At 40.5% G+C, this 27,129-nt stretch overlaps 1 protein-coding gene across 2 annotated transcripts in view; it reads left to right on the top strand.

Moving 5' to 3' along the window:
* Positions 1-24,406, top strand: part of LOC146380846 (uncharacterized) — a 39,133-nt gene extending 14,727 nt beyond the window's left edge. The window contains exons 1-4 of one of the 2 annotated variants that reach the window (XM_084939878.1): positions 9,747-10,039; positions 14,046-14,122; positions 21,031-21,627; positions 21,873-24,406. In XM_084939878.1, the coding sequence (XP_084796004.1) occupies positions 14,105-14,122; positions 21,031-21,627; positions 21,873-22,433 (1,176 nt within the window). In that variant the 5' untranslated portion in view covers positions 9,747-10,039; positions 14,046-14,104 and the 3' untranslated portion in view covers positions 22,434-24,406. Of the gene's footprint in view, positions 1-9,746; positions 10,040-14,045; positions 14,123-21,030; positions 21,628-21,872 lie in introns of those variants that run through there. The other variant, XM_084939879.1, reaches the window with a different exon arrangement.
* The last annotated feature ends 2,723 nt before the right edge of the window (positions 24,407-27,129 follow it).

The raw sequence follows: 27,129 nt of genomic DNA, 5'->3' as shown, positions 1-27,129 counted from the left end.
GTAGTTTGAAATCTTATGCGGTGTTGTGGATTCCGTGAGTTCAGCAGCTAACCACTCTTATTAGATCGTATCGTGTCATCTCAATGAGAACAAGTTGAGTTGTTGAATTTCGTACAGAGCTTTAAAGCCTGAGGCAATTGTGTTAACACACGCGAGATGCTTACGTAAATCCAAGGGCTGGCCCTCTTTTTTTTCTCTATTTTTTTATTATTATTATTTTTCTCAGTGTGTTCCTCCTTCAATTGAATCTCAATCAAAAATGTGGCGCTCCGAAATAAGGCTCACACCGTTAATTCATCATTTTCACTCTGTACCACTGCTCCTTATCAGGCTGTGTGAAGGACAGTAAACAATTCAGTCGAGGCCTTGAGCCATAAACAGACATCACGCACAGACATTGTTTTCATAACCAAACTGCCTTAGACCCTGTCCCCTAAATCTACACAAACGCCCTCTGGGTGACATGAAATGCATTTAACCAATAAACAATCAATGGCTTCTTGTTGGTGTAACAGATTCTGTATTTGTAACAGATTCTGTATTTGGATGTTTGTGTGCAGCATTTTGCGTGTCAGCATAAGCATTTGTTAGTAAAGCATTCTTCATTGCAGCAGCGTGTGTGTGTGTATCACTCTTCATTGCACAAGCGTGTGCATGTGTGTGTGTGTGTGTGGATCACTTCTCAGTGAACTGAATCAGCATTTCGATTTGTGTGCGTGTGTGTGCGTCATTTCTCACTCAATTGACTCAGCGTGTGTGTGTGTGTGTGTGTGTGTGTCAGTGAATCAACGAGTGCATATGTGTTCATATGTGTGTTTCTCTTCATTCTGAGTCAGTGTATGTAGATGTGTGTGTGTGTGTGTGTTCATCACTTTCCTGTTCTGGTGTTCTGGGTAAACCACGGCCTGAGGCGTGCCCTGGGGTCCTGCCCTCCTCCATTTCAGTCCGTTTGCATCCATTGGTGCTGCTGCTCAAAGTTCTGTCCATACTGGTTCTGGCCCCAATTGAGGCAGTCCTTTTCTCCAGTGTCCTGCATCTTCTCCTTGTCCAGCTCCTCCTTAACTTGACCCTTTTGCTTCTGTAGCTCCTTCAGGGCTTGCTCCTGCTGTTGGAGCTTCTTGTCAGGTTTGGCGACCTCCTGTTCCAGCAAGCTCCGGCCTGGTTTCAAGTCCTGTGTCTGGGACTCCAAGCCTGACTGATGGGTTCGATTAGCAGCCAGCTCCTCCTGAGCCATGCTCAGTTTCTGCTCTGATGCCTTGAGCTCTTACTGAGGGCAGAAACCTCAGAGTCTTTTCCATACACGTCAGATTGAAGTTTATTGATGTTTTCCTTGCTTTGCTCCACGGCCTTCTGCAGCTCTGCTGTCCGGCTCTTCTCAGAGGTCAGCTCCTGGCCGAGCCCCGACACCTGTGCCTTCAGCTTATTTTCTTCTGGTGCTTTTGTCCATTCTGAGGTGCCTCCTGACCTCAGTTACTCCTCCTGTCTCTGGCACGCCCTTTTTGCTGCCCGATCATCCGTGTTGGTCCGTCACTGTCCTGCACAGTTTTAATGCAGAGTTGTTAAGGTCAGCATTCTTTTGCTCGGCCTCACTTTTCCTCTGGGCTTAATGGGCGTCTCGTCAGAGCTCTGTTAGCTGAAGCTGTCTGGAGATCTCCCCCGTGTAGTGAAACGGGCCTTGGATTTAACGCTCTCCGTCTCCGCTGCATGAGATCGGTTTCCTGCAGCACTGTTGACATTTGCAGGTTGTTGTTGTGGGTCCAGCTGCTGTAGCATTTGGTCAGGGTCACATCAAAGATGGTAGAGGAGTGAGCAAAGATGGTAGAGGGGAGAGCAGGAGTCCAGGTCAGCCTCGGCAAAGCAGCCTGTAATCAAGCATAAAGAGAAAAAACAAAAACAAAAACAGACGAACAGGAAAATGATGTTGTGTTGGCTGTGTTATTCAGAGAGGCGAGAAACACCGGGCCAGGCCCTGTGTCAGCCTTCTCTCCCCCTTTTTTTTGTTTTTTCTCAAAGTTATGTATGTATGTTGGCTGTTATACTTTGTTGTGTTTGAAAATAAAAGTTGGTCTGATAAACTTATTTTCAGAATAACTAAATCTGAGACTTTGTGTCACTGTAAGATTATAACAGTGATGGCAATATAATTGTTTGTTGTTCAGCAGTACAGTGTCCACCATATAATCAACTCATAACCCACCAAGCTGACAGGACAACACAGGTACATGTTAAAATTGTTAAGATCATGTTTAAAAGCCCATAAAAGGAATTTTCTTTCATTCAGTAATCACTTGTATTAATCAATCAGCAGGAAACATGTCACAATTTGAATCTTCTAACCACTAAATTTGTCGTGTCGTCACTGGTTGGTCAGACCAGTGTCTCTCTTTGAAGTTAAGTTGTTGTCCTGCAACCCAGAGAGTTTATTTGTTAGTAGTGGATAAACTTTATCATTCAGCAACAGGTGTATGTTAAGTTTCGCTGCTTTAACCTTGCTGGAAAATCTTCACGTGTTCATGAATGTGAGCTGTTTCTTCATTGCGTGTGTGTGCGTTTGGAGGTGGGTTAATTTAAGTTTTTTCTCAAACGAGGCATTTCTCTAACACGTGCCTTTCTCATACATTTCTCTGGTTGTGTGTGTGTTTTTATTTTGTTTCCCAAATTTTGATTTCCCACCTTAAATAACAGCATTTCATGTCTTCAGCCAGGAGTTAGAGCTTGCTTGTGAGATTCAGGGACACATGGTGCCAATAACAATTCAGTCAAAAACTTGCCTGCAAATTTCCAGTGATGGTAACTGATAACTGGAGGAGAAGATGTCCTTTAAGTTTCTTTTCAGGGTGGGGACAGAGTGAGGTCAAGCTGTAAACTTTTGAGCCAAAGCTTGGCCTGTCTGTCGTCCCAATTCTGTTTATGCTTTTGCCGCTGTACTCAGGTTTCCAGGTTGGGAGAAATCCACCTGTATTAACACACTAAAACATTTACTTAGTATTTCTTTTCTGAAAACCTTCACTTACCATTTCTTTTCTAAAAACATCCTGATTCACTTCATCTGACTAGATTTTACTCTCTCTCTCTCTCGGTGCATAATTCACACAGTCTGGCCGTTGCCTTTTATGGGCATGCAGAGTTCCTGCCACTGTTACGGATTCAAATATTGGGGATGGATACAAGAGGAAAAACCAAAATAACAACACTGGTCCGGCCGGGTTGAGTCAAACGATGATTTTAATGATCACACGCGTGGGAGATGGACACCGTACGCAGACAGCATCAGATCTCAAAATGGTGGAGCATTGATCAAACTCTTATAGCCTCTAGTGGCCCCCACCTAATCATAAAAGCCTAAACATTCACATTCTTTCTCTCACACAGTGCCTAAGCTACGACCTTGGCTCCCTGTTTATCTGCTCCTGCTGAGATGGGGCAGAAAACTCCAGTATGTTCTGTTCTCTTCTAATCAGACAAATAAGGCGATGACTTTCTGCAAACAGTATTTCTCATAACTCAGCAGTATAATGCATCATAAAACAATATCATTCATTCACAATCAATCAGCAGTCTGATGTAATGCAAATCAGCTTAACAAATGCAATAGTTATCACCTTCTTCTAATTCAGGAGAATAATGCAAACTAAAACTACATAATAATTCACCATCTTTAATTAAGGGTCTAACATGGCATAAAATAATATTATAATCTGACACTCCCCCTTTTGTGCTCTTTAGAATAAAGAGCTCACCTACACCCTGTAGTCCAATGCGGCCGGGTTCATTTCTTCATACGCCTGAGGCCCTTTGTCCCCCTGTTGGGCGAACCATATGTGAGATGACCTCCGTGTTTGTGCAGTCCAGGTGCAAGAAGAACTATTATTCCAACAGTAGCAGGTACAGATGACACTCCCCAGTTCTCCCACAGCTTTATTTTGGTGCTACCTTATACCCTTCAGACGTACTCAGACTAGAACCTCTGTCCGAGGAGCTTTTAGCCTTTATTTTATTGCTGCAGCCACCAGTGTCTTCCAGTTGGGTGATCCTCTGCTCTTCTTTCTTTAACCTCAGGGGTTAGACAACCCTTCAGTCGTTGCACAGATCAGGGGATTATTCTGCCCCGATGTCAAACAACAATCTGTGTATCCTCGGGTCCTGTGTATCCCGTGTATTCCCCAGAAAAAGGAACAGGAACGTGTCCCCCTTTTGACCAAGAGCCTCTCGAACCTCGTTGGTCTGGTGTTCCTGGATCTCCGCCAACCCATTCATGGTTATTGCTGTGTTTATGGGATCCATCCTTTTGAGGTGACTTATCAGAGCCCAAAATGCCATGACACTTGGACCCAGTTGGTGTCTCGGCAGTCACTGTGTCTGCCTCTGCTGCGAAGGATCCTCGTATATCTGTGACCTCGTCTGGTGTCTGTTCCTTTCTCTGTAAGAGACAGAAAACCAAAACACCTCTCTGCCTAGCCCTAATAATCTACTGTTGTTATCTACTGACCTTCTGGTGATTCAGAATTGGTTTAGAATATTCAGAATGTCCCAGGGACTTATTCTAATCATATCCTATGTGTGTGTAAGCGTGTTTGCATTTAGCCCTCTGCACTCAAAGTCAATACCTGCAATATATCAGTCCGGACCATCACGCCGGACGAAGCTTATGACCTTCAAAAGACCAAGTGCCAACTCCTTATAAGCACGTTTGCAAGGTGTGTAAGAAAATTATTAAAACCACTCATGTGTTTCCTTCCGCCTACTGTCCCACGGTTTCCTCTCCAGTGTGGTGCTCAGCTTCTCGTGAACACAGGCATTTTATCTTCTAAACGCTATTCAGTTATTTCAATGATTAATGGAAATAATGACTTATGCTTCTCACTGGTTCTCTAAAAAAGTCCGGAGACCTCTTGGGTCACTATTAGCTTAAGCTGTACCATACCTAAGTTATTAAAACACAAATGAAGTCATAAAAATGTTCATATAACCCTTGTTTGATGTTAAAACCCAACTTCCCCCCCTTTTTGACACATTCCAATGTGTCACTGGGCCCCCCCTTTGTTTTACAAGAAAAATATTCGCGTCCCCCCTCGCGTGCGCACGCGCATGCACGAACACATCCTCCAACCACACACACCCATATTTTGCTCCATTGCGGTTTATTTCACACCTCAAACATTTAGTAAACAATTAAGCAAATACAAGTAATCTGCAATAAATTACAGGGAGTAATAAAATAAACTACTAACTCTTTTACGCTGCGTCCACACCTACACGGGTATTTTTGAAAGCGCAGCTGTTTCGTCCACGTAAACGGCGTTTCGAATCACAGAGAACGGAGATTTTTTAAAACTCCTTTTTTGCGTTTACGTGTGGACGAGGAATACAGAGTTCGTCACGCAACGTCAAAGCAGATAGAGGCGAAATACTGTTAATTTGACTATCTGCAGGTTTTACACGCTTACATACACACATGCAGTTACTGTCCCTCCATTTACAAAGGCAGAGGCGTCACAATGTGATTATTTTACTGTAGTTGTTTTTTTTCCTGTGTAATAATGTTCAACATTGCTATCAATACATTTTTCAATCCCTCTGCAAAATGGGTTCAAAAACATAAACAACTGTTGGATGCTGTTTGTCCGTGATTTGAACCGGGGGGACAAATCGTGGCAGGATCAGCCTGATGTTATTTGTATCCCGCTGTAACTTTACTGTATAAAGAGCTAACATCTCCAACATGTCAGGAGTAGTTAGTCATTACAACAAGTGTTTGTGAACTAAAAATCAAGAATGTGGGATCCTGTTTGTCTGTGATTTGAACAGCTCAGCGCTGCTCCCGATGAAGGGAAAACTAATCCTGCAGGGAGACCTACCTCGGCACTTGTGCAGGTGAAACCAAAGGGAAGATTTGCTTCACCGTATTTTCTAGTCTTTGGCTTAGAATGAAGTTGGTTTGGAAACATATTCAGCGATGCTTCATCTCCTGCTTTGCGTTTGTGGAGGCGCTCCGTTCTAGCAGTGTCCAAGCGTTGTTGTTTTTTTTCCCCCTTTTTCATGCCGCGCCCCCGCTGCAATGGCTCTGCGCCCCCCCTAGGGGGCGGGCCCCACACTTTGGGAAGGTCTGTCCTAGACTATTTAAAAGTAGAATGGGAGGCAGAGCCTTCAGTTTTCAGGCACTTTTTTGTGGAATTTAATTAAGGTACAGTCCAAAGATGCTTTCTGTTACTGTGGTCCTGTCACCTGCTGACTTGAGATCAGTTACATCTTTGTATACATTAAAAACAGACTCCAGACCTTTTTTTCATTGGTGGTGTTGTTAGGTTTAGTTTAGTTCTGTTGCTGATTTCACTGCCTTACAGTATTGTAAACCTAAACAGGTTTTTATGTCTTTATCTTCTGTGTTAAGAATATTTAGTTTACATGTAATGAAATGTGTGATATAAATAAAATTGCTATTGTCAAGAACGTCTTCATTCTTCAAGGCACAGATTTAACAAGTTACAGATACATTCCTCATAACTAGGGATGTAAGAAAATATCAATACATTGTGATACTAACCCCGGTACTTTTTTCAGTAACTAGTAATCTAAGTACTATTTCTATCGTTACAACGGTGTTACACTTATTAAGACTACAATGTGGTGCTGACGCTTTAGGTTTTTTCAACACGCAGATGCTTGAAACTGTCTTTAGCTTTCTGGGAGCTGGGAGGAGCGAAACAATCGCACAAGTGCAGCTGATTGGCTCAGGCAGAATGAAGTAGTCATGGTAAACCAATCACATGACCAATTTAAGATGACATAGCAACAAGATGATATATCAACCCAAGATAACCCTGATTCCCCCATTTTTGTGCTAAAAGTGTTGTGTCGACTTCAAAAAAAATGTTCATTTGCTGGTAACAAAATGCAAACTGTCAGAACAATGTAGGCATGTTTCCTGTTAGAAAAGATAAATGCATAGAACTGTCTGAGCCTCTTAAGTTTAATACAATAACTGAAAAATAACAGCTATTTCCATCATCTAACTCACAAAATAAAAAAGGACTTTCTTTCGTGAATTCTTGCCATCGTTCCTTTGTGTAGAGCACAGCTTGAGAACATATGCTGGTGTTTTCAGATGCTATGGTTACATACGGTGGCTTGCAAAAGTATTCGGCCCCCTTGAACTTTTCCACTTTGAAGCAAGGGATTTCACAAGCTGGAATACTTTATTCTCCTCTGAGCTATTCAACGTGTTTTGAGCAGAGAGACTGTCACACAAAGCGCAGCAAATACTGAGACAGAAGGCATCAAAGGCACTGATGTTCATGACACAGTATTGTCCTTTGCCAAGTTTGACTGGCTGTTGATTATTTCCATTTTTTAACAGCCCTAGCTTTACTTTTTTCATTTTCGCAGCCCGAGTGGAACCATTCAGGACAAGTGGAGAGGAATGATTTCCTCTTCTTTGGTGGGACTGCAAGGCCTCTCCAGTTTACCAAAGCTGACGTTTCTTTAACGTCCACGTCAATTTTGGGGTCCCGAGAGGGCTTATCATCCATTTCCTGCTCCACCGAGGCTTGGTGTGGATTCTGAAGCTTTACTGTACCATCTTGTCCGACAAACTCTGCTTGTTTTCGTATTTGTTTTGCAGAACAGATCCTCATGTTGCCTTCAATAAAACCACGATCTCCTGCAGTTGATTTATGTCTTTAAAGGGAATCTTCATGCTTGAACAGAACAGTCCATAGTTTTTTTTTTAAAAAAATATCTTAGTTTCAACAGCATGTTAATCACAAAACTTTGAGTACACAGTACTTTGCTGACACGACAATAAGCAAGGGATCACAGAGGACTAAAATACACATCTAAGAAATAAGGGAGAAGAGAGGAGGGAAACACAGCTGGAACTAATTAGGCAGACGAGACAGGGAACACAGAACAGGACTGTTAAAATAAAACGGGAGCCAACACCTAAGAACTAGAAAATCTCAAGACAACCAGGATTAAACAAAAACACAAGGTAATATCAATCAAAACAAAAACACTGAGTCATCAGACTCAGGACCATGACACCTCAGATTATTCTGCAGTAGATGCTGATGGTTTCTTTAGTACGATTCATAATCTCACACGTGAACTAACAAACCTTTTAGATTTGCTTGATTCAAAATTGAGGGATGGGATTCAGTGGTCATTAAAATGGCCTTAAACACGTCTCCAGGGACAGATGGAGTCACTGCTAACTTTCATCAGTTCTTCTGGAAGGACTTCAGAGCCTTTCTATTCAGCACATCAAAAGAAGCTATAGACAAGAAATAACTGATGCCGAGTTAGACAAAGTAATTTCAGACAATTTAATCACCTTGTAAACTCTGATTATAAGATGCTGTCAGGAGCTGTAGCTGAGAGGCTGAAGAAAGGCATCTCAAACATAGTTAGTGAAACAGTCAGGTTTTTTGAAAGGAAGACTCATTCATAATAATATTAGGCTGGTTTGGACATCCTCGACTACAGTGAAATAATCCAAGAGAGTTTTGGATTTTATACCACGTTTGACTCAGTAGAAACCTGCAGTCCTGTGGAGATGATTTTATCAGCGTTATAGACTTGTTATATAATGATACCAATGCTCTGCTTTGCTAGAACATGGCACCTGCTCAAGATTTGAGGTTCATAGAGGAATAAGGCAGGGATGCAGCAGCTCACCACTTCTGTTTATCGTGGTTGCTGAGCTGTTATCTATTCTGATTAAAAACAGTCACACTAACTGTGATGGGTGAACAGATCATAATCAGTCAGCTGGCAGATGATGCCACCATGTTTTTGAGAAATGAGGACCAGCTCCCTTCAGCCTTACAGGTGATCAACCACTTCTCCAAAGCTTCAGGCCTACAGCTGAATATAAATAAATGTGAGATACTAGCTCTGCATGAGTGCCCCCTGCAGTCAATCAGCAATATACAGATTAAAAAGGAGCTGCGATATCTGGGCAGTGTCGTTTGCAACAATAAGATATTAAAAGAAAATAAGAATATCTGTCCTAATATAGAAAAGTGTAAGTCAGTTTTAACAGGTGGCTGCAGAGGGACAAAACACTGTTTGGGAGAATCTTGCTAACTTAAATATACAGTCTGTCCAGACTAATCTATCAGCCTCTCCAAAACTAATTGAATCTATAAATAATCTTCATTTTAATATCATATGGAGGAACAACAACAGGACTGACATGTGGAGCTGGCTACAGTCCAGGGGAATTCAGTTACCACATTTGACTGTAGGTAAATTTGGGATGGTTGCTGAGAACCCAAATTTAGACTTGGTGATTGGGACTGTTTTGTTACTGGGAAATGTTTTATTCACAAATGCAGACATTTCAAGCTAAACCATGTATAAACAGATGGCTGAATGATTTTAAACTCTCGAGTAAGTCGCTGAAACACGTAAATGACAAGAAAGCCCCTAAACTTATATTTCTATTCAATAAGTTCTATTTATGTTAAAAGGAGGCCTCCTCTCTATCTGAGATGTGGATCATGATTTCCCTTTCTGTTCACACTGTTTCTGTCTATGTTCTCACATTCTGCATCTTTTTCTTTCTTTTGTTTTTTCTCTTGTTGTAATGCTCAACCGTGTGTATTTAGATGGATAACTGATGGTGCCTTGTATGTTTATATTGTTTTGGAAAAATAAAAGTTATTTAAAAAAAACATAGGATCGGCCGTCTTTTTCGCGTCACGTGTCCAAACAGCATCGAATCAAAGCAGATCAGGAAGAAGGGGGCGGAGCAAAGAGTGTGTGCAGGAGAGGAGTCGAGCAGAGAGAGCTGCTTTTTCATGAAACGGGAGTAAAGTAGTGAACTTAGAGGAGAGAAACAAACTAAAGTATCGATCATAAACCACTACCAACGTCCTGATCGATATCTGCATCGATCTGCCCACCCTCGTCTCCTGGATCGTAGCTGAGATCAGCGTGAACCACGTGGGTCTCTGCTCCCTGATCTGTTTCCTGTGTTTGGAAAGAGTTCCGGCTTCATCACGGAGTTTCTCTCGGTTTGTGGGCTCATCTAAAGGTAAGCACCGAGCTAACTTTACTGTGAGTTCAGTTCATGTTGAGTTTAGCTCCTGAATGAGGTCTTCTGCTGCTCTCCTCGGTGTCTGTTCACAGTTTATTGTGAACACGTTGAGAGAAGAGTGAGAGAGTGTTTGTAGAAAAACACCAACTAATCATTAGCTCAGCATGCTGGGAGAAGTTGAGCGTTTGCTGGCAGAAAGTTGGAGCAGGAAAGTCTTTTCATTGTCCCTGCAGCTGTTTTTCTGCATGCACCAAACCTCTACAGCCTCATTTCTATTTGAAGTGATAACAGGAAATCAGAGCGATCTGCTGCAGTATCAGGGTCATAAAAAACTTTATTTTCCAGGTGAACATGTGGCCCTGGACCCGTTTTCTAAAGAGATAAGCAGCAAATCCCTCTGGTGTTCTCTCTCTCTTTTGTTCCTGTGAGATAGTGTCTCTAACCTTGATGCCAGCTCTCTCTCTCTCTTTTTCTTTGCTGACTTTTCAGAGTTGAAGGTTTTTTTTGGCTCATCGGCAGCTTTTCTCAGACAATAAGCCTGTGCTGCTAGAAGGTCAGCCTCAGGAGTAAATCAACAGACTGTTGCAAAAGTCACTTAACAACGTTAGATTTGACATGAAGTGGTTTGTACTCCAGATAGAAATATTTATGTATCTCTAAATCATGTGCAGTGTAGAAATATCTTTTAGACCACCCTACTGGCAGATCTGTGTACTCTCAGAGTGAGACCAAAGCTCAGATGAACTTGTTTCCTGTTTAGAAAGCAGCTGTTAATGAGGCTGAACACCTGCATAAACACGGCTAATTTTTCTTCTTCATTTATTTTCATGTATTATCATGTATATCATTCATGTATTTTGTTTTATTGTTTTCTCATACATCTCAAGTTCCTCTTTTCTTCCTTTCCATTGTGCTGCTGCAACAAGTGAATTTTTCCTTTGTGGGATTACAATAAAGTTTAATGTCCAGCTGCTGTGGATGAGCACATGAGAGGAACTGAACTCTTACAAAGTCTCATTGTAATGAGTGTGGCTGCTGTAAAGTGATGAACAGGAAAATGTTAACAAAATCTAATGAAACAGAGATGAAAGCAAACAATGTTAATTGATGAATGGATGCCTTTGTTTGTTGGTTGCAGTTTCCTGCAACTGAGATGACAAACCTTGCCGACCGTTCATACAATACACAAACTTCATATTGGGGAGACAGGTCAGGCTAGGTAGCAAAAATAATGAAATGTGTAACACAGAAGGGCAGATCAGGAGAAAAAAAGAATTTCTGCCCCTACTGATCCCCAAAAGGACTCAGCATGAGGAGAAGACAGAAACTCCAGCACTTAAAAGCACAGATATCATCACACCATAACACTATGAAACACAACACAAGCAGCATGGGGGGTATGCCAATGTACACAGCTGCATCTGGGATGCTGCAATCTTGCGACCGCACGTCCTCATGAGCCGCTGTCCACATCTGATGGGAGGAGGTGTTGGATTCGAGGAAGGGAGGGTGATGGTGAGGGCGTATCGGTATCATTGTAAATGTGTGCGAGCGTGTCGGGATGCGTGTCTTGAGTTCAGCCTGAGAAAGTGTCCTTTCGCCTGTTAGGTGACGATCAACAGTCCCCAGCCTACGCGGGTGGCCTTGAGGGATCGGGCAGGAGAGTCAGTTCGTTCCCGTTATTGTATCTCGTGGAAGAATTGTTGTTGTTCTCGTTGGCGTCAACCTTCAAGCATCGTCAGCCTCGGCCTTCAAGCATTCAGTTGGCGCTGTCGGGGGTGGTGGGGTGGCCACGTGAAAAATGATGGATATGTTGTTTTAGAACAAACATGCTGCATCAATTTTACAGTTGTTCTTAGCGTCCATCACTGGTCTTCAGGTGTATCTCCCGTTTAAGATTCATCAGCTCCTCCAAGCTCTTTCCCATCTTGGGTTCAGTAAGAACAGACTGATTACTCACAGCTCTTCCCACATTTCCGGTCAAAGCGGCAAGCCTTGTGGGTTTTTGAACAGCAGTCACCGCTTTCTTCCATTTCAGATAAACCAGGGCCAAGCCAGCTCCAAACAGCAAGAGCCCCGTTATCATGGTTCCGAATGGGTCTTCAATGTCCTCAATAGACAGTCCCGCTAGGCACACAACGTGCCACTTTTGCCAACCGTCCATCATGTATCCGGCAGGGAACGTCCCGGCAGGGAACGTCCCTCCAGGACACTCGGGCTCTCCCGAACCCAGGCTTCTCATCGAGAATACAGTGTCAATTGCATTAAGGGACCAGTTGATCAAATCCATAGTTCTTCTTCTTTAGGTTTTAGAGAACAAGAGCAAGAATGAGAGGCTCTCAGGGTTAGAGTCAGATGAGACCAGACAAGGACATAGAAGCAGCAGCAGGGAAGATAAGGAGAGGGTGAAAGATGCAGCCGCCTCCTCTGAGAGCAGAAGCAGAATATTTAAAAGCATAGAGTATAATAAGACAAATATATTGTGGTGGTTAATGTGCAGCTCTTGATTTGGGAGAAGAAGAATGTTTTTAATCATGTTGTGGATTGAATGTTGGGTTTTATTTTACTTTGTTTACAGAAGATTTTCAGCTGAATGAAGAAGTTTCCATTCAATTTGATTTTATTTATGTAGCACCAAATCACAACAACAGTTGCCTCAAGGTGTTTTATATTATGAGATAAAGACCCTACACCAGATGACCCCTATGAGCAAGTGCATTGGTGACAGTGGAAAGGAAAAACTCCCTTTTAACAAGAAGAAATCTCCAGCAAACCAAGCTCAGAGAGGGGCAGCCTTCTGCAGAGACCTGTTGGGGTGAGGAACTGAGAAAGACATGACAAAGACATGCTGTGACAGAGAACCAGAGATTATTAATAACTAGGAGAATGATGGCGGTGCTTCATGGCCCAGGCAGTACTTATCTTAGCTCAAGGATTGAAGTCTTATCTTGGTCTGTCTCTCTTCCATTGTTGATTCCCTTTTCTTGGAATTTTTGTTGCAACACACTACTTTCTGCAGTAAAATACTGTTCAGCTGGTGCTCATGGGGGTATGGTACCACAGTGTGTTCCAACACTGCTTTTATGCAGACACAGGGGGCTGAAATGATCCAGAAAAGTTGAAACACCTGTAGGAATTACTGACCAGTAGTGTATATTTTTACTTTTTTTAAATATGTAATTATTTAATACAATTATACTAACACTACTAAAGTCCTGAAACAAATGTGGTGTAATGCACCCCAAGCCCCCCTTTAGATTCACCCCTGATGTTCAAAGGCATCACTGTCATATAATGTAGGGCTGCTGTTGTCAGCCTTCAGCAAGCCTCCTGATTTAAACACTATCAAACCAAGTTAACAATTCATCTGCAAACTTTATTTCAATAAGGAGAGATCCTTATAGAAAAGCAGCTGAACACCTAGGTCACCAAACAGATGACTGATTGCAGATCTTCCTCATTGAACTTGCGCATAAACATCATTTTGACTTCTGTAGATTATTAAGATGAAGAAATACGTTATATAACGTAGTATGACATCATCATCATCACTCCTGTAGAAAAAGTGGGGACTGCATGGGTTTAATGTAAAATTTTATTATCATGTGCTAGTAGATCTGTTTCTGTCTGTATTTAGTCACAAATATGAGTAAAACAGTCATGAAACTGTAGAAGAATTTTTTTCATTGTATGCTAACATACACCCTTCCTTGTCCTATGCATATGTTATGCCCTTATGTTAACCCCGCGACCCCTGCATGTAGCAGAAGTGAAGGCATGTAGGAGACTGCCAGTGAATGAAGTATCCTGCTTGTACAGCGCTCCAGCAGTGTGACTTGTTTCATTTAATGCACTAAATTTCCGCAACGAAACGCTTACATGTCGACAACTGAGAGCCACAGAGTTAAAGTAGTCATGGAAGCAAATTTTTTTATGAACAAGTTACTTGATGAATCGCTGCAGCTCTACTGGAATCCTAATAAAGATCTGTTTTGTGTCCCAGCTGATCACCGCTGAGCAGCAGAGGAACATTTTCAGCCACTTGGACTCAGCTCAGTCACGATGGATTCAACACAAAAGGTGAGGAAGAAACTGTGTGGACTTTATCAGCTGCTGCTGTGTGATTAGGATTATAACTGGCACCAGATTTAGCCTTGTTCCTGCATGCATTACTGAAATTCAAACAACAAGACTTGTAAAGATTTTTTAAATGAGAAGTTTTTTACAGAACACTGAAACAAATGTTCTGTTAATCAGTTTTATATTAAAGCCACAATTCTTAATATAAGAAATTTTCCAATACACAATTTTCTTCTGTAATGTCATTTTCATTGTGGTTCTCACATCTCACATTCCTGTGCATTACTTTACAAGACATTACACTCAGACTTGCAAGAGTTTAAAACAAAGAAATTACTGGAGAGCCCGTCGCTATTCCCTCAACTAGGCTAGAAGCTCATTTATCTGATGAGCCTTTAAAGACGTGCACAGCTGGATGTCATCGGCATAAAATTGAGAAAGGCAAGAAAAAGAAGTGTCAGTACAAGTGGGACACATGGGTCAAAGGAAAGACAGTGTACAGGAAATAGTGGGGCAAAGAAAGGCAACTGGAAGAAATTAAGTCAAATTATCTAGGATTCGATTAGGCAATACAGGGTTAAAATCAGCCATGTAACTTATAGGAAAGCATATGCCGTATAAGTTTTTAAATAAACTGAAAATACTTGATGAGTGTATTTTGGTTAAATCACATGCTGCAGCATGGAGAGAGCTCTCTAGTGAAATGCCAAAGTAGTCTGTAAATATGCCCTCATGTCTTATAAACACACACAGAAACACTGAGACAGAGACATTCCACAGCATATCACGTTACTCTATACCTTCAGCTTATCCTTGAAACCTCCCCTACGGTCAGACAATTACAACTGTTTTTCACTTAGCCATCGCCTAACGATTGACCTCTTCCTAACACGCAGCGCCTGAATGTATCTGACTTACAACGGCCTCACTGTGCGTGTCTGGAACAGATATGTGATACAGCAAAAAAACACACTTGTGATACTCTCCCATATGTATGTAACTAAGTGATTAAAAGTGATATTACTATTACTAAAGTGATATTGTTAAAACATGTGATCAATACATAAAATAAATTTCCATCACACATGATACAGGGCAACAACAGGAAACAGTGGAGCGTGTGTTATTTCAATGTAATGAGTACAAAGGAGCCAGCAAAGGTTTTAAGCTAAAATATTAACATAGCACTAAGGTTGGGCAAGTTTAACGACCATCGACAATAGGATGATCCTTTCACTGATCGTTTTTACAAGAGCGATTTATTTATTTGCCCATGGGTAAGTTTGGCAATAATGTTGGTTGAAGATAAGAGAAGCAGTCAACAGAAATAAATAATAGCGCTGTTTTAACGGCAACCTCTTCCAGTTGCGAGCAAATGCTCCCTCTTCAGAGTGCGCCACCTCAAATCAGCGAATCACAAAGGCAGTAGCCTATGTTCAGAAAAAAACAAAAACATTTTATTAAATTTTTTTAAAAACCCACAATGGTTGAGAGGGAAACAAAGAGAAACTGCCTTTTTCCCCCCACTATAACCGTGTTTACGGGCCGTTACAGTGTTTATCCATCTTACATGACCAAACAACAAATACAAAAATAAACAAGTTGAAAATCAAAATGTCTCTTTCAGCGAACATTAAAAAAATCTCACATCCAATGTTACATCTTTTGTGCGATTTGGCACATCTAAAATAAATAACTAAATTAATGAATAATCCCAAAAGTAGCTATATTAATAGTAATAAAACAAGAAAAGAAGGTAAAATATTCCCTGCGCAAATATATCGCTTAATGTCATTTTGTTGGACTGACGAATGTCAGCTGGAAAAATTTTACATATTGCCCAACCTTACATAGCACAAAGTAAGGGAATTTGTGTTTGGTGCATTATGTCTTTGGGGTAACAATGCTTCTGGGCAATAAATCCTGTTTATTTCCCCTTAAATGGAAGAAAATGCATTTGGTTGAGCAGCAGAGTTGAGTATGTTGCTTAGTAACATGAAAGAATTTCCAAACCTTTGCCAAACTTCTTCTGTGCTGTTTATCGGAGGACTGAAGTCTGAAGAAACAAGATCTGGATAAATTTAACAGTTAATATATTTAACAAACAGAACACTGTTCTGAGGGACCTCAGAAGAAGGAGGAAGAACCATGCACAGCCACAGCAAGATCACTGAGATTGCTGCCTATCTCCAGGAGACAGGGGGCCCCCACCCTTAACCCTATAATGCCATTTGTGTCATATTTGATACATGAGTTCCTGAGAGGAAAAACTGTAAAACACATTCTATAATTTCAAAATGTTTTGGACAAATGTCTCCTTTTTTGTCTAAAATTAATATTGTTGTTAACAAAAAGTTGCCAAAAATGCCCAATGTATCAAATGCGATACAAAACACATATCATAAACAGCATGATATCCCAAAAACATTTTTGTGGATTTTGTTAGAAGGGTTAATAAAGATCTCAGTTCCAGCAAATCAGAATTTCCTGGCTATTTTTTCATGGATTGGGTCTAGGGCTGCCACGATTAGTCGACTAGTCACGATTACATCGGCTATCAAAATTGTTGACGACTAATTTAATAGTCGATGCATCATTTGAAACTTTGTAAGCTCCTGAAAGACACAGGAATAAGTAGTAGGATTTAAGAGTGTAAACAGAAGATGGCAGCAATGCATCTACAAGGATGCCAACTGTTATGAAACACAGAAGAAGAAGAAGCAGTCTCCGGTATCGTAGCTGTGTCCAAATCCAGGAGCCACATCCTTCGGAGGCCGCATTTGTAGGCTTATTACTTGACATGACTCAACAAAGGCTGTCCAAATTCGAAGACTCCTCCAAATGCGGCCGACAAATGTGTCCTGCTTTTCCCCATATTTGAAGGATGGGTCGGGTGTATCCTTTGTGGCACAACCTATCCCGGAATTGGCCCAGCCAATTCCAATTTCGAACAATGGCAGCAGCTTTTTATTTTTTTATATTACTCTTTCTGGGTCACGAAATAAACTTTTGGGATATTTTCAGGCGAAAATGTAGCTGTGTAAACTTCAAATACTCTCCTCGGTTTATCAAGACATCACATATTTGCAAAAGTGCTCCGACTTTCGGAGACGTTTGTTACCTTCCAGCTTGATAGCTAGCAAGGCGTTCGAGGCTCACTAAAGCCGGCGAGAAGAGCGAACTCCCGGCATATCGTTTTCAAACTCTCTGCAGTCTTTCGCTACTCAGGTTAAACATGACATATAAATCACTTACATAACTTAAACATGTTATTGTTTGGCTTTATATAGTGTCCCGATTTGTGATTGAGGTGTGAGACAAACGACTACTGGTCCAAGTGCATCAAAACAATGATCTTATTAAACACATGTCTGGAAAGATACAGCTCTATATTGTCAATACAGATCTTCCGTCAAAACATACTTTCAGCATGGTTTTATTATGTCAGGGTTAACGCCCCTTCTCGCGTCAGAAAAAACATCACATGTATAGGTTATAATTAACGACAGTTCAACAAGTTTCCGTGTTCAACAGCATTTTCTCCTTATATGGTTGTCTGGCCCCCCCAGATGTTTCCTGTGGACCCCGGATCACTAGTTGCTAAGCAGAGACAAAGCTAGATGTCTTTCACCTTTTACCCTAGAAATTATACTTCATGTTTATGTGTATGTAAGCGTGTTAGGCCTTCATTCACAGCATACAGGTCATTTCATCAATATATCAGTTCAGACATAGCGCTGAATGACGCTTTTAACCTTCCTTAGACTATATGCTCAACTCTATCATAAGCACAAATGCAATGTGTGTAATAACCTGATTGAAACTGTATGTTTAATAAATGGAATAAATGTTTCATCAAATGACACTGCTCAAAGCTAAATAAAAAGATGTAAAAGAATCAACCTGATATAAAATGATATGAAATGATATAATCCCCACAATAGTATTTTCTTAAACATGGTAAGCCCCAGCCACCATTCTCTCTGGGCAGTTGTAATGGTTTGTATTGAATTCTGGGTTGTTTCATTTGCCATATAAATCTAGAGATTGCTTTATCCCATTCAATAATATCTTTTTGGTTAATCTGGCATGCTAGAGTCTGAAACAATTATAGAAATCTTGGTAAAACATTAATTTTGTTGGTTTCTATTCTAGAGCTTATGCTCTAGAATTTAAGTTCCTCTTTGACTCTCTGATATAAATGGTTGTAAGTTTCGTCAAATAGTCTTTTTGTATCTTTAGTAAGTGTTACCCCCAGGTATTTAATTGAGCCTGTTCCATTTCAGTGGTTGTGCTTGTTTGAGTTTTTCAGATGGACTATAATTATAAATAAGGGCATCAGTTTTACTTAGATTCATTTTATATCCTGTCATTGGGCCAATGTTTTTAAGACGGTTCATTACTTCCGGCAGAAACTCCTCAGGTGTTTTTAGGTATAAAAGTACATCATTGGCATAGCATGCTATTTTGTGTTCCACATAATTTTTTTGTAACACCTGTAATTTTTCAGTTTTGCCTTATATACTGGGCTAGCGGCTCCAGAAATATAGCAAAGAAAAGAGGAGACCGGGCGCAGCTCTCACTCCTCTCTCTAATGTTAGAGGTTGAGTTAGGTGACCACTAATCCTAAGCCTTGCAGTTAGATTTCATATAACGCCAGTACATTGTTCATCACCAGCTCATTAAAAACAAATTTATGCAAAACTCTATATAGTTATTGCCAACAAGCCGAGTCAAATGCCTCTTCAGCGTCAAGGCTTTCTCCTGAATTGAACTGCCTGTTCTGTATGTTGTTGTATTTAGTTCATTATGTGTAAAGTGCGTCTTGCGTTACCCTGGGTTTGACGTTTATGTATAAAGACAGCTTGATCATTATGTATCAGGTTAGTATTTTTTCCATTCGTTTTGTCACAATGGATGTATAGATACAGTAATCTACATTAAGTACAGAAATTGGCCTTAGGACCCACATTCTTTCTTATCCTTGGCCTTCTTCGGTATGAGAGATATAATTGCTTCTTTCCAGGTAGGTGGGATTTGTGCCTTTTCAAGTGCCCAATTACATGTTTTTCTCAGTATAGGGATAAGATCCTCTTTGAATGCTTCATAGAATTCAGATGTGAACCCATGACTTCCTGGCGATTTATTAGCTTTCAGGTTTCTCATGGCATTTTCTAACTCCTTTACCATTATTTCAGAGGCTAGTTGTTTATTCTGGTCTTCATTCATGACAGGTAAATTGAGAGTTTCAAGAAATATGTCCATTTGATCAATTCTGACATCCGTAGTTTTAGAAAAGAGTTGTTTATAAAAGGTTTCAAAGACAGACTGGATCTTGTCCTGCTTACTATCTATTATGTTTTTTCTGGGGATCACTTATTTTGTATATTGTATTGTCTGCTGGATGTTTCTAAAGTTTCCATGCCAATAATTTTGTAAATTTAGAGCCGTTTTTGTAATATCTTTGTCTAGAAAATAGCATTTTTTTTTTTCAATTATCTGAGTGTATATTAAGTAAATTTCATTTCTTAGTTTCTTAATTTGTTCTAGTGTAGGTGGAGTTTGGTTTTATGCATGACTGCTTTCTAGCTGCCTCAGCTGTTTTTTTTTATGAATCCTGTAATTTTTCCTGGTAAAGTTTCTTTTTCCTTGAGGCAGCTGCAAAAATTTTTCCTCTTAATACTGCCTTTCCTGCATCCCACAGTATCGGTGGGGACACCTCTTCATTATCATTTTCTTTCATGTACATTTGAATTCCATTCCATTTCTTTCCTAAAACGAGCATTGTTAAGTAGGCTGGGGTTAAATCTCCATATTATATCTCTTTTGTTTTCCTGTAAGTAGGGCTGTTGGATATAACGATATATATTGGATGACGATATAAAAACATCTATCGTTTCATTTTACACTATCGTTTGTTTCGTGGTGTCGCAAAATAAACTGTTTACAGCAATATTTTTCATCATTGTTCCCCCTGTCCAAATCACGGACAAACAGTATCCCACAGTTGTTTATGTTTTGAACCCATTTTGCACAGAGAGGCATTTTTGAAAAATGTATTGATAACTATGTTGAATGTTATTACATAGGAAAAAAACAACTACATGTAAGATAATTACACAGTGACGCTTCTGCCTTTCTACATGGAGGGACAGTAACTGTGTGTGTATATGTGAGTGTGTAAAACCTGAAGATAGTCAGATTAACAGTATTTTGTCTCTATCTGCCATTGTAGAAATTCATGAATGAAGTTTGAAAACAAAATATGGGTGTGTGTGGTTGGAGGATGTGGGGGTTTTTTTTGTTTTGTTTTTTTTGTGAAGATTTTTCTTGTCAAACAAAGGGGGGGCCTAGCAAAAAAAAAGTTTGGGAACCACTGCTTTAGACGGACACATCATTAACTCTATTATCTTCTTGTAAGAAGAAAAAGGTACTGCCATGTGGAATATATATGTTAATTAAAGTGAAATCAGATCCATGGACACCCTTTTGATTCTCTACCTAATCGTAAAAGGTCATGGGTCACAATCAGCCAAGGTTTTGGTGAAGGTGTGACCCCTGTATTGATACATAGAGTATCAATACAGGGTCCATGGGAACACTCCCATAGGGCTTAAAATCTGGGACTCTCCACCAGTTGCTCTTAGAACTGAAGAAGCTTCTCGGATTAGAGGTGAAAGTCCAGGCGCTTTTCTTTCTGAGAGCCTTCACAGACATATTGTCCTCTTTCTTTTGATCTAGTCACTGTTTCTGTATTTATAACAAATATTTTAGGGAATCATCTAAAATTCTAGTGGCAGTTGGCATCTTCAACATATTTCTTCGACAGTGAAAGTGTTAATGGAGGGAGCTACAGTTTGTTTGAGGACTGCATTTCACTCACTGCCTCTGTATCTCTGTCACTGCAGGACCAACATGGAGAGAGAAGTCAGTGCTCTCAAGAGGCCGGCAAACTTCACAGAAATAAGGCGGAGAAAACATACAGCTGTGACGAGTGTGGGAAGGATTTTATTGGGCAGTCTAACCTGAAATGTCATCAACTCATCCACACTGAAGAGAGACAATTTAGCTGTGACTTGTGTGAAAAATCTTTTACTAAGCCTGAACACTTACAAACACACCAACTCATACACTGCAAAGTTAAAGCGCTCAGCTGCAATCAGTGCGGCAGAGTTTTCACTCAGTGTAGCAGCTCACCGATGTATCAAGTTACCCACCCTGGAATTAAGGTGGAGGACTGTGACATGTGTGGAAAAACTTTCAGCCAGTTAGGATACCAAAATATACAACTACCCACTCACACTCTACATGGTGATTACTACTGTGATCAATGTGGCAAAAAGTGCGCAACAGACACAGAATTGCACCACCACGTGTTTACACACACTATGGAGAGACCTTATAAATGTGACCTGTGTAATAAGGCTTTTACAACTCTACGGTTCCTGAAAAAACACCAACAGATCCACACCAGAAAGAAACTCTACAAGTGCAGTTACTGTGAGGTATGTATTTTTCCTCGTTTATTTATTTTGACCTCAATTGACAGGACAGAAAGAAAACAAGGATATGACGAACAGGAAACTGTTTTGAGAAAATTCTTTAAAATAAACTGTTTGCCTGTTAGGGATTATACTGCATATAACGGTAGTGCTGGGCAGTTCATCAAATTCTAATGTGCTATTTATTAATTCTTGCAAAAATGTTGAAGGAGTTCCCTAACTTACACTGTCTTTGTGTCTTTGTTTAGAAGCAGAGCGACGCAGATGGATCCACTTCTCAACCCTGTCATCGCTGTGGTGGTGGGAAAGCGTTTCGTTGTGACCTTTGTGGAAAAACTTTCAATCAGCAGCGGTGCCTAAAATTACATCAGCGTAGACACACTGGAGATAAAATGAACTACTGCAAAGAATGTGGGAAAGGCTTCCCCACACCGAGTGAATTAAAAATACATGAACTCTGTCACAGTGGGGTTAAAAAGCACCTCTGTGACCAGTGTGGGTCATCCTTCACCACTGCATGTGACCTTAGAAAGCATAAACGAGTCCACACAGGAGAGAAACCATACAAGTGCAGACACTGTGACAAGAGCTTTTCACAATCAAGTTGTCGTAACCTTCATGAACGTACACACGTTAAAGGGAACTTCAGCTGTGACCAGTGTGACAAAAGCTTCATGAATCTCAGTTCATACTCCAAACACAAACGATCCCACGCTGTAAATAAACTTTTTCACTGTTACCAATGTGCAAAAACATTCACTTCATTATCTGCTCTGCACAGCCATCGGCGTGATCATGCAGGACTGTGATCACTGGATCACAATGGATCTGAAGAGACAGAAAGATCCTCTTCTGGTTTCAGGATCAGACTTAAAAACCTTGAGATCAGGCTCCACAGAGTTCAGCTGGAATCTCCTGTAAAGAGTGCAGCTGATGTCACACTTGGATCTGATGAGGTAGCTCTGCTTTCTGGACCTGCAGTGAATAATCCTGGATGTTACATTTAGGAAGCTGCAAGTATAGATATGCACATCAAGTTTTTTTTTTCCCTTTGAGGGATTTTAATATTCTAAAATGTTATCCCTGTTACATTTTAATCTTTGTTCTCTTAGGATATAGTAGTGCTGTACTTTTTACTGTATTATAGAAGTTATAGGAATACATTTTATTTTATATTACCAAACTGATATGTTTCTAAACTGCAGATGTGCATAGAAACATTATTTTTTTACATTTCATTTTAACTTCTTGCTTTTTTCCCCAAATCTAACTTGTTTTCTGAGGCAACAACAACCGCTGTGACTTTGTGTCCAGAAAAAAGAAACTCAAGCTAAACTGGTGCTGGGCTGTACTTCCATGTAATACCAGTTTGTACCAGAAGGTGGAGCAGTGAGTCAGTGTAACCATTATTTAATCAGTCAAAGAACACATTCTTATAGGGCTTTGGAGTTGACGTAATGCCGCAATGCATTGTGGGAGCGCGGCGCCATTTGAGAAGGCCACGAATCAAAACAAACACACTGTGTTGGAAGGACGACTGCCAGAACCATGCTTAAAATCAGCTCAAAAGTCAAAGGACTGTATCGAGAGCGATTGAGCCCGGACGCCAAGAGACTGTACTTGGAAACAATAGCATGCATCGGTTGTGGACCCGTATAAAATACGGCAGTGGAGTAGAAACCCTGGAGACCTTCCACCATTGTCCTACCCTAATACCTTATCGTACCTTGTCTGTGGAGTCAGCGCATACACTGCAAATCATTTTTGGAATTATAAATCCCTGGAGGTGCACATCTAATTCACAGACGGTTGGGTACAAGATTTGGCCGTTTTTAAGCCTCCACGTTGTGAGTAGGTTGACTATATGACCAAGATACAGCCAGAGGTCGCACATAACATTGACTTCTCCTCAGCAGCTGCCCCAAAAATTGCTCTAGATGAGAACATAAACACACCGCCTGCACTGAAAGGCAAAAGGAGCCGTCCGCAAAAAAGGCAAATTCCACCTGCTAGTCTGGAGGAGTTGTCACCGATGAGCTACTCCATAAACAGAACATAATTCTGCTGGATCACACATTAGGATGTTTGAGCCTATAAAGAGCAATATGAACATACTGAAATGAAAATGTCGGGAGCACACCAACAAAAAATAATGGCAGAGAACTCAATATCAGCTCGTCTCACCGCTGCTATCCAAGCCTGACGTCTTCGTTTGGTAACATACATGAGATCCCTCGCGTTGCTTCCAGCAGGGGAAACGATAAAAAGATTATTCCTTATTCCCTTCCCAATCGTGCAATATAACATTGCAACCGACAACACAGCAAGTGCGAGCCATAGCTGATGTTTCCATGTGCTGTTGCTCCTGTAGCCCTTTGTTTGGCCTACTAACATGGCGGCTCAACCCAAGATCGTGGCCACGCCCCCTCCCGTGACATCACACTCCAAAGCCCTATTCACAGTTGCAGCAAAGAATTGTTAAAAGTAAAAAAACAGCAGCAGACATCAGGACCATTTTAAAAGATTACAGATTACTTCTTTTTTTTTAAAAGTTAATTCAAATTCTATTTAACTTCTACTTTTGGCTCCTCCTTTCATTTTAGTGTATTTACTGTATCCTTGAAGTCCAAATGTTGTTTTATGATCCACATGTTCAGGAGCTGTTGATTTCTGCTTGTTGATTTTAAGTTTGTATTGTCAAAGCATTCGTTAAATTTGATTAATTCTGTGTAAAGTTCTTGTTATTAAACAGTTCGGTGTGAAAATAAAGAACTGGTCTCACAACAAATAGCTGGAGTCATGATTTTAGATTCAAACTATTTTAACTGTTTTCAGTGGCACAGGTGGAGGTTTATTCAGAGAAGGAGATTTGGCTGTTCTCCATTCCACTCCACTCCACAATGCTAAAAGGATGAGGTTTCCTTCAAACGTGCAATTAAAATGTGTTCACACTGGAGATAAAACAAACTACTGTAATGAATGTGAGAGAGGCTTCCCCACCCCAAGTGAATTAAAACAACATGAACTCCGTCACAGTGAGGTTAAAAAGCACCTCTGTGACCAGTGTGGGTCATCCTCGGTCATCTTAAAAAACATAAATGAATCCACACAGTAGAGAAAACATACAAGTACAGATACTGTGACAAAAGCTTCCCATGTTCATCTGGTTGTAACATGAATAGAATAGAATTCAACTTTATTTTCATTGCACGTCACAAGTACAAAGCACCGAAATGGACAAACTTCACACAACACACACACACACACACACACACACACACATATATATGCACACACACGTACATACATACATAATTACCCCGCCCCTGCGTGTGGTCTGTTCTTTGAGGGTCCTGTGCAGTATCTTGGCTGTTCAGAGATCGGTGATGTTGTTCCTGGGAAGGCTGTACCAGTGGCTGTCCAAGTTGCAAGTTTTTTTTTTCATTTGTGGTATTTCAAACATTTTATTTTCCTGGGTCTTGGTATTTTTTTGTATTTGTGCTATCGGGACAAGCCTGCTGTAATCAGCACTGTCCAGCTTCACTCATTTTCTCCTGGATTGTAGCTATTGGCAGTTGCCCTTTTGTTGGTCCATGTGATGAAAAACACAAACAAGATCTGATTTTGTAGGAAACACCACAGATTATTACTCTGAATGGTATTTCCCTGGACTCCAGTTCTACTGTAAAGTACAATTTTTGACACAAACTTCAAGTTGGATATTACACATCTCAGGGACCGCCTTCTTTCATTGGGATATCCATTTCATCACATCTTGACTGCTTTAATTTAATCTGGATGTCCAAATAAGGCTTTGAAATAACTTTTTAGGTTGATTTAATAATCATTAAATGAGAAGTCTGGAGAGCAGAAAATCCTGGTGGGATGGGAGTCTCAGCTGTACTAATATTGCCACACTAACATGCTTAAACTACAGTAGCTGCTTTTGGCTGTTCCCTTGTTCCACAGATTTCTTTGGGTAGCTTTTATTTTTAATGCCAGATGCTCTCCCTGAAGCACATCCAAAGGCATTTGTCTCTTTCCTCAGTGGAAACAGTGATCTTCTGATGTGTGAACTATTATGGCATTGGAACCACCAGAAATACACTCACGGAAAAATGTATCACCATTCAAAGTGTGTTAGCCTGCTGACCTCCAAAAGTTGATTCTGTTCATCTGGACGTAGCGTTTTCAGTGGGAGAAACGTTTCGTCATTCATCCAAGTGACTTCTTTAGTCTCAGCTGACTGCAGGTTTCCCCAAATCTTATAAACAGTACATTTGCATAATGACTGAAACCAATCATTATGCATAGTCATTATAGTCATTATAAGATTTGGGAAAACCTGCAGTCAGCTGAGACTGAAGAAGTCACTTGGATGAATGACGAAACGTTTCTCCCCCTGAAAACGCTGCGTCCAGATGAACAGAATCAACTTTTGGAGATTTACTTTCCTGGATGATTGGGAATGCATCAAGACGTTAGCCTGCTGACATTAATATGTGTCAAAGCACTACGTATGGAAGCAATTTTCACATGGTATTCCTTAGATTATCTCAGAGGTTACATTCTGGGACCCCTGTGATTGGTGAAAATCTGCATAGTAGAAACCAGATCTTTATTTTATTATTATTATTTTTTATAGATTGTAAGCCATGAAAACCCTCCCCACTTTCTTACACACCCGATTATAACCCTGTTAAATTTTTTGGCAAGGGAAATTTTCATTTTGCTGCAAAAATAATGGAAAAATTAATGCCTTTAGGCCACAGAAAGCCCTACAGAAATCTACATTATTAAATTCCTTTAAATTACATTATTGTATTTGCTCATTTAGTTATGCAGTAGTTTATTTTGTCTTTTTATTTGTCTTTTCTGTTTTATTGAAACCACTTTATAGAAAGTTACATCGGTTACAATGAACTGTACATACAATCAGTAGCGGTTTTTGATACGGGCGACATGGGCGGTTGCCCGGGGCGGCATCATGATGGGGGGCGGCATCACGGGCATCGGCAAAAAAAAAAGAGAATCCATGCCTCCAATAAAATAATTAATGTAACACTTCAGTGGGATGAATGTGTTATTTTTAATGTCTGCATTTAGTTTATAAGTAATCAATCTGCTCAAGTAACAACAATGATGACGACGAACACTTTGAAATGAAACTTTACTCTCAGCACTAAATGAGCGACCTGGATGTTCTGTGCCTTTCCGAAAGGACTCTGTCAGTGACCTCTGACCTCTGTGAGGGGTCTGTCTGAGGGATTTCCCTCCTCACTGAGTTTCTTTTGCTGCTCTTCTTTGTGTCTTTATAAATTGGTGGTGTTGCCACAGTAGAAACTTTTCTTCACACACACATGGCTGTTTTTATTTACAGCTGTGAAATATCTCCACATGATGCTCCTCTTTCTCACTCTCTGCAGCCAAAATGTATTTTCTTCAGGGCAGCTGAGTCACGTGATCGCACCGGACCGAATCAAAGCAGATCAGGAAGAAGGGGGC

Source organism: Perissodus microlepis, chromosome 9 (assembly GCF_051167445.1).
Source record: "Perissodus microlepis isolate ML-2025 ecotype Zambia chromosome 9, ASM5116744v1, whole genome shotgun sequence".
Classification (NCBI taxonomy): domain Eukaryota; kingdom Metazoa; phylum Chordata; class Actinopteri; order Cichliformes; family Cichlidae; genus Perissodus; species Perissodus microlepis.
This window is presented reverse-complemented; position numbering and strand designations above follow the sequence as displayed.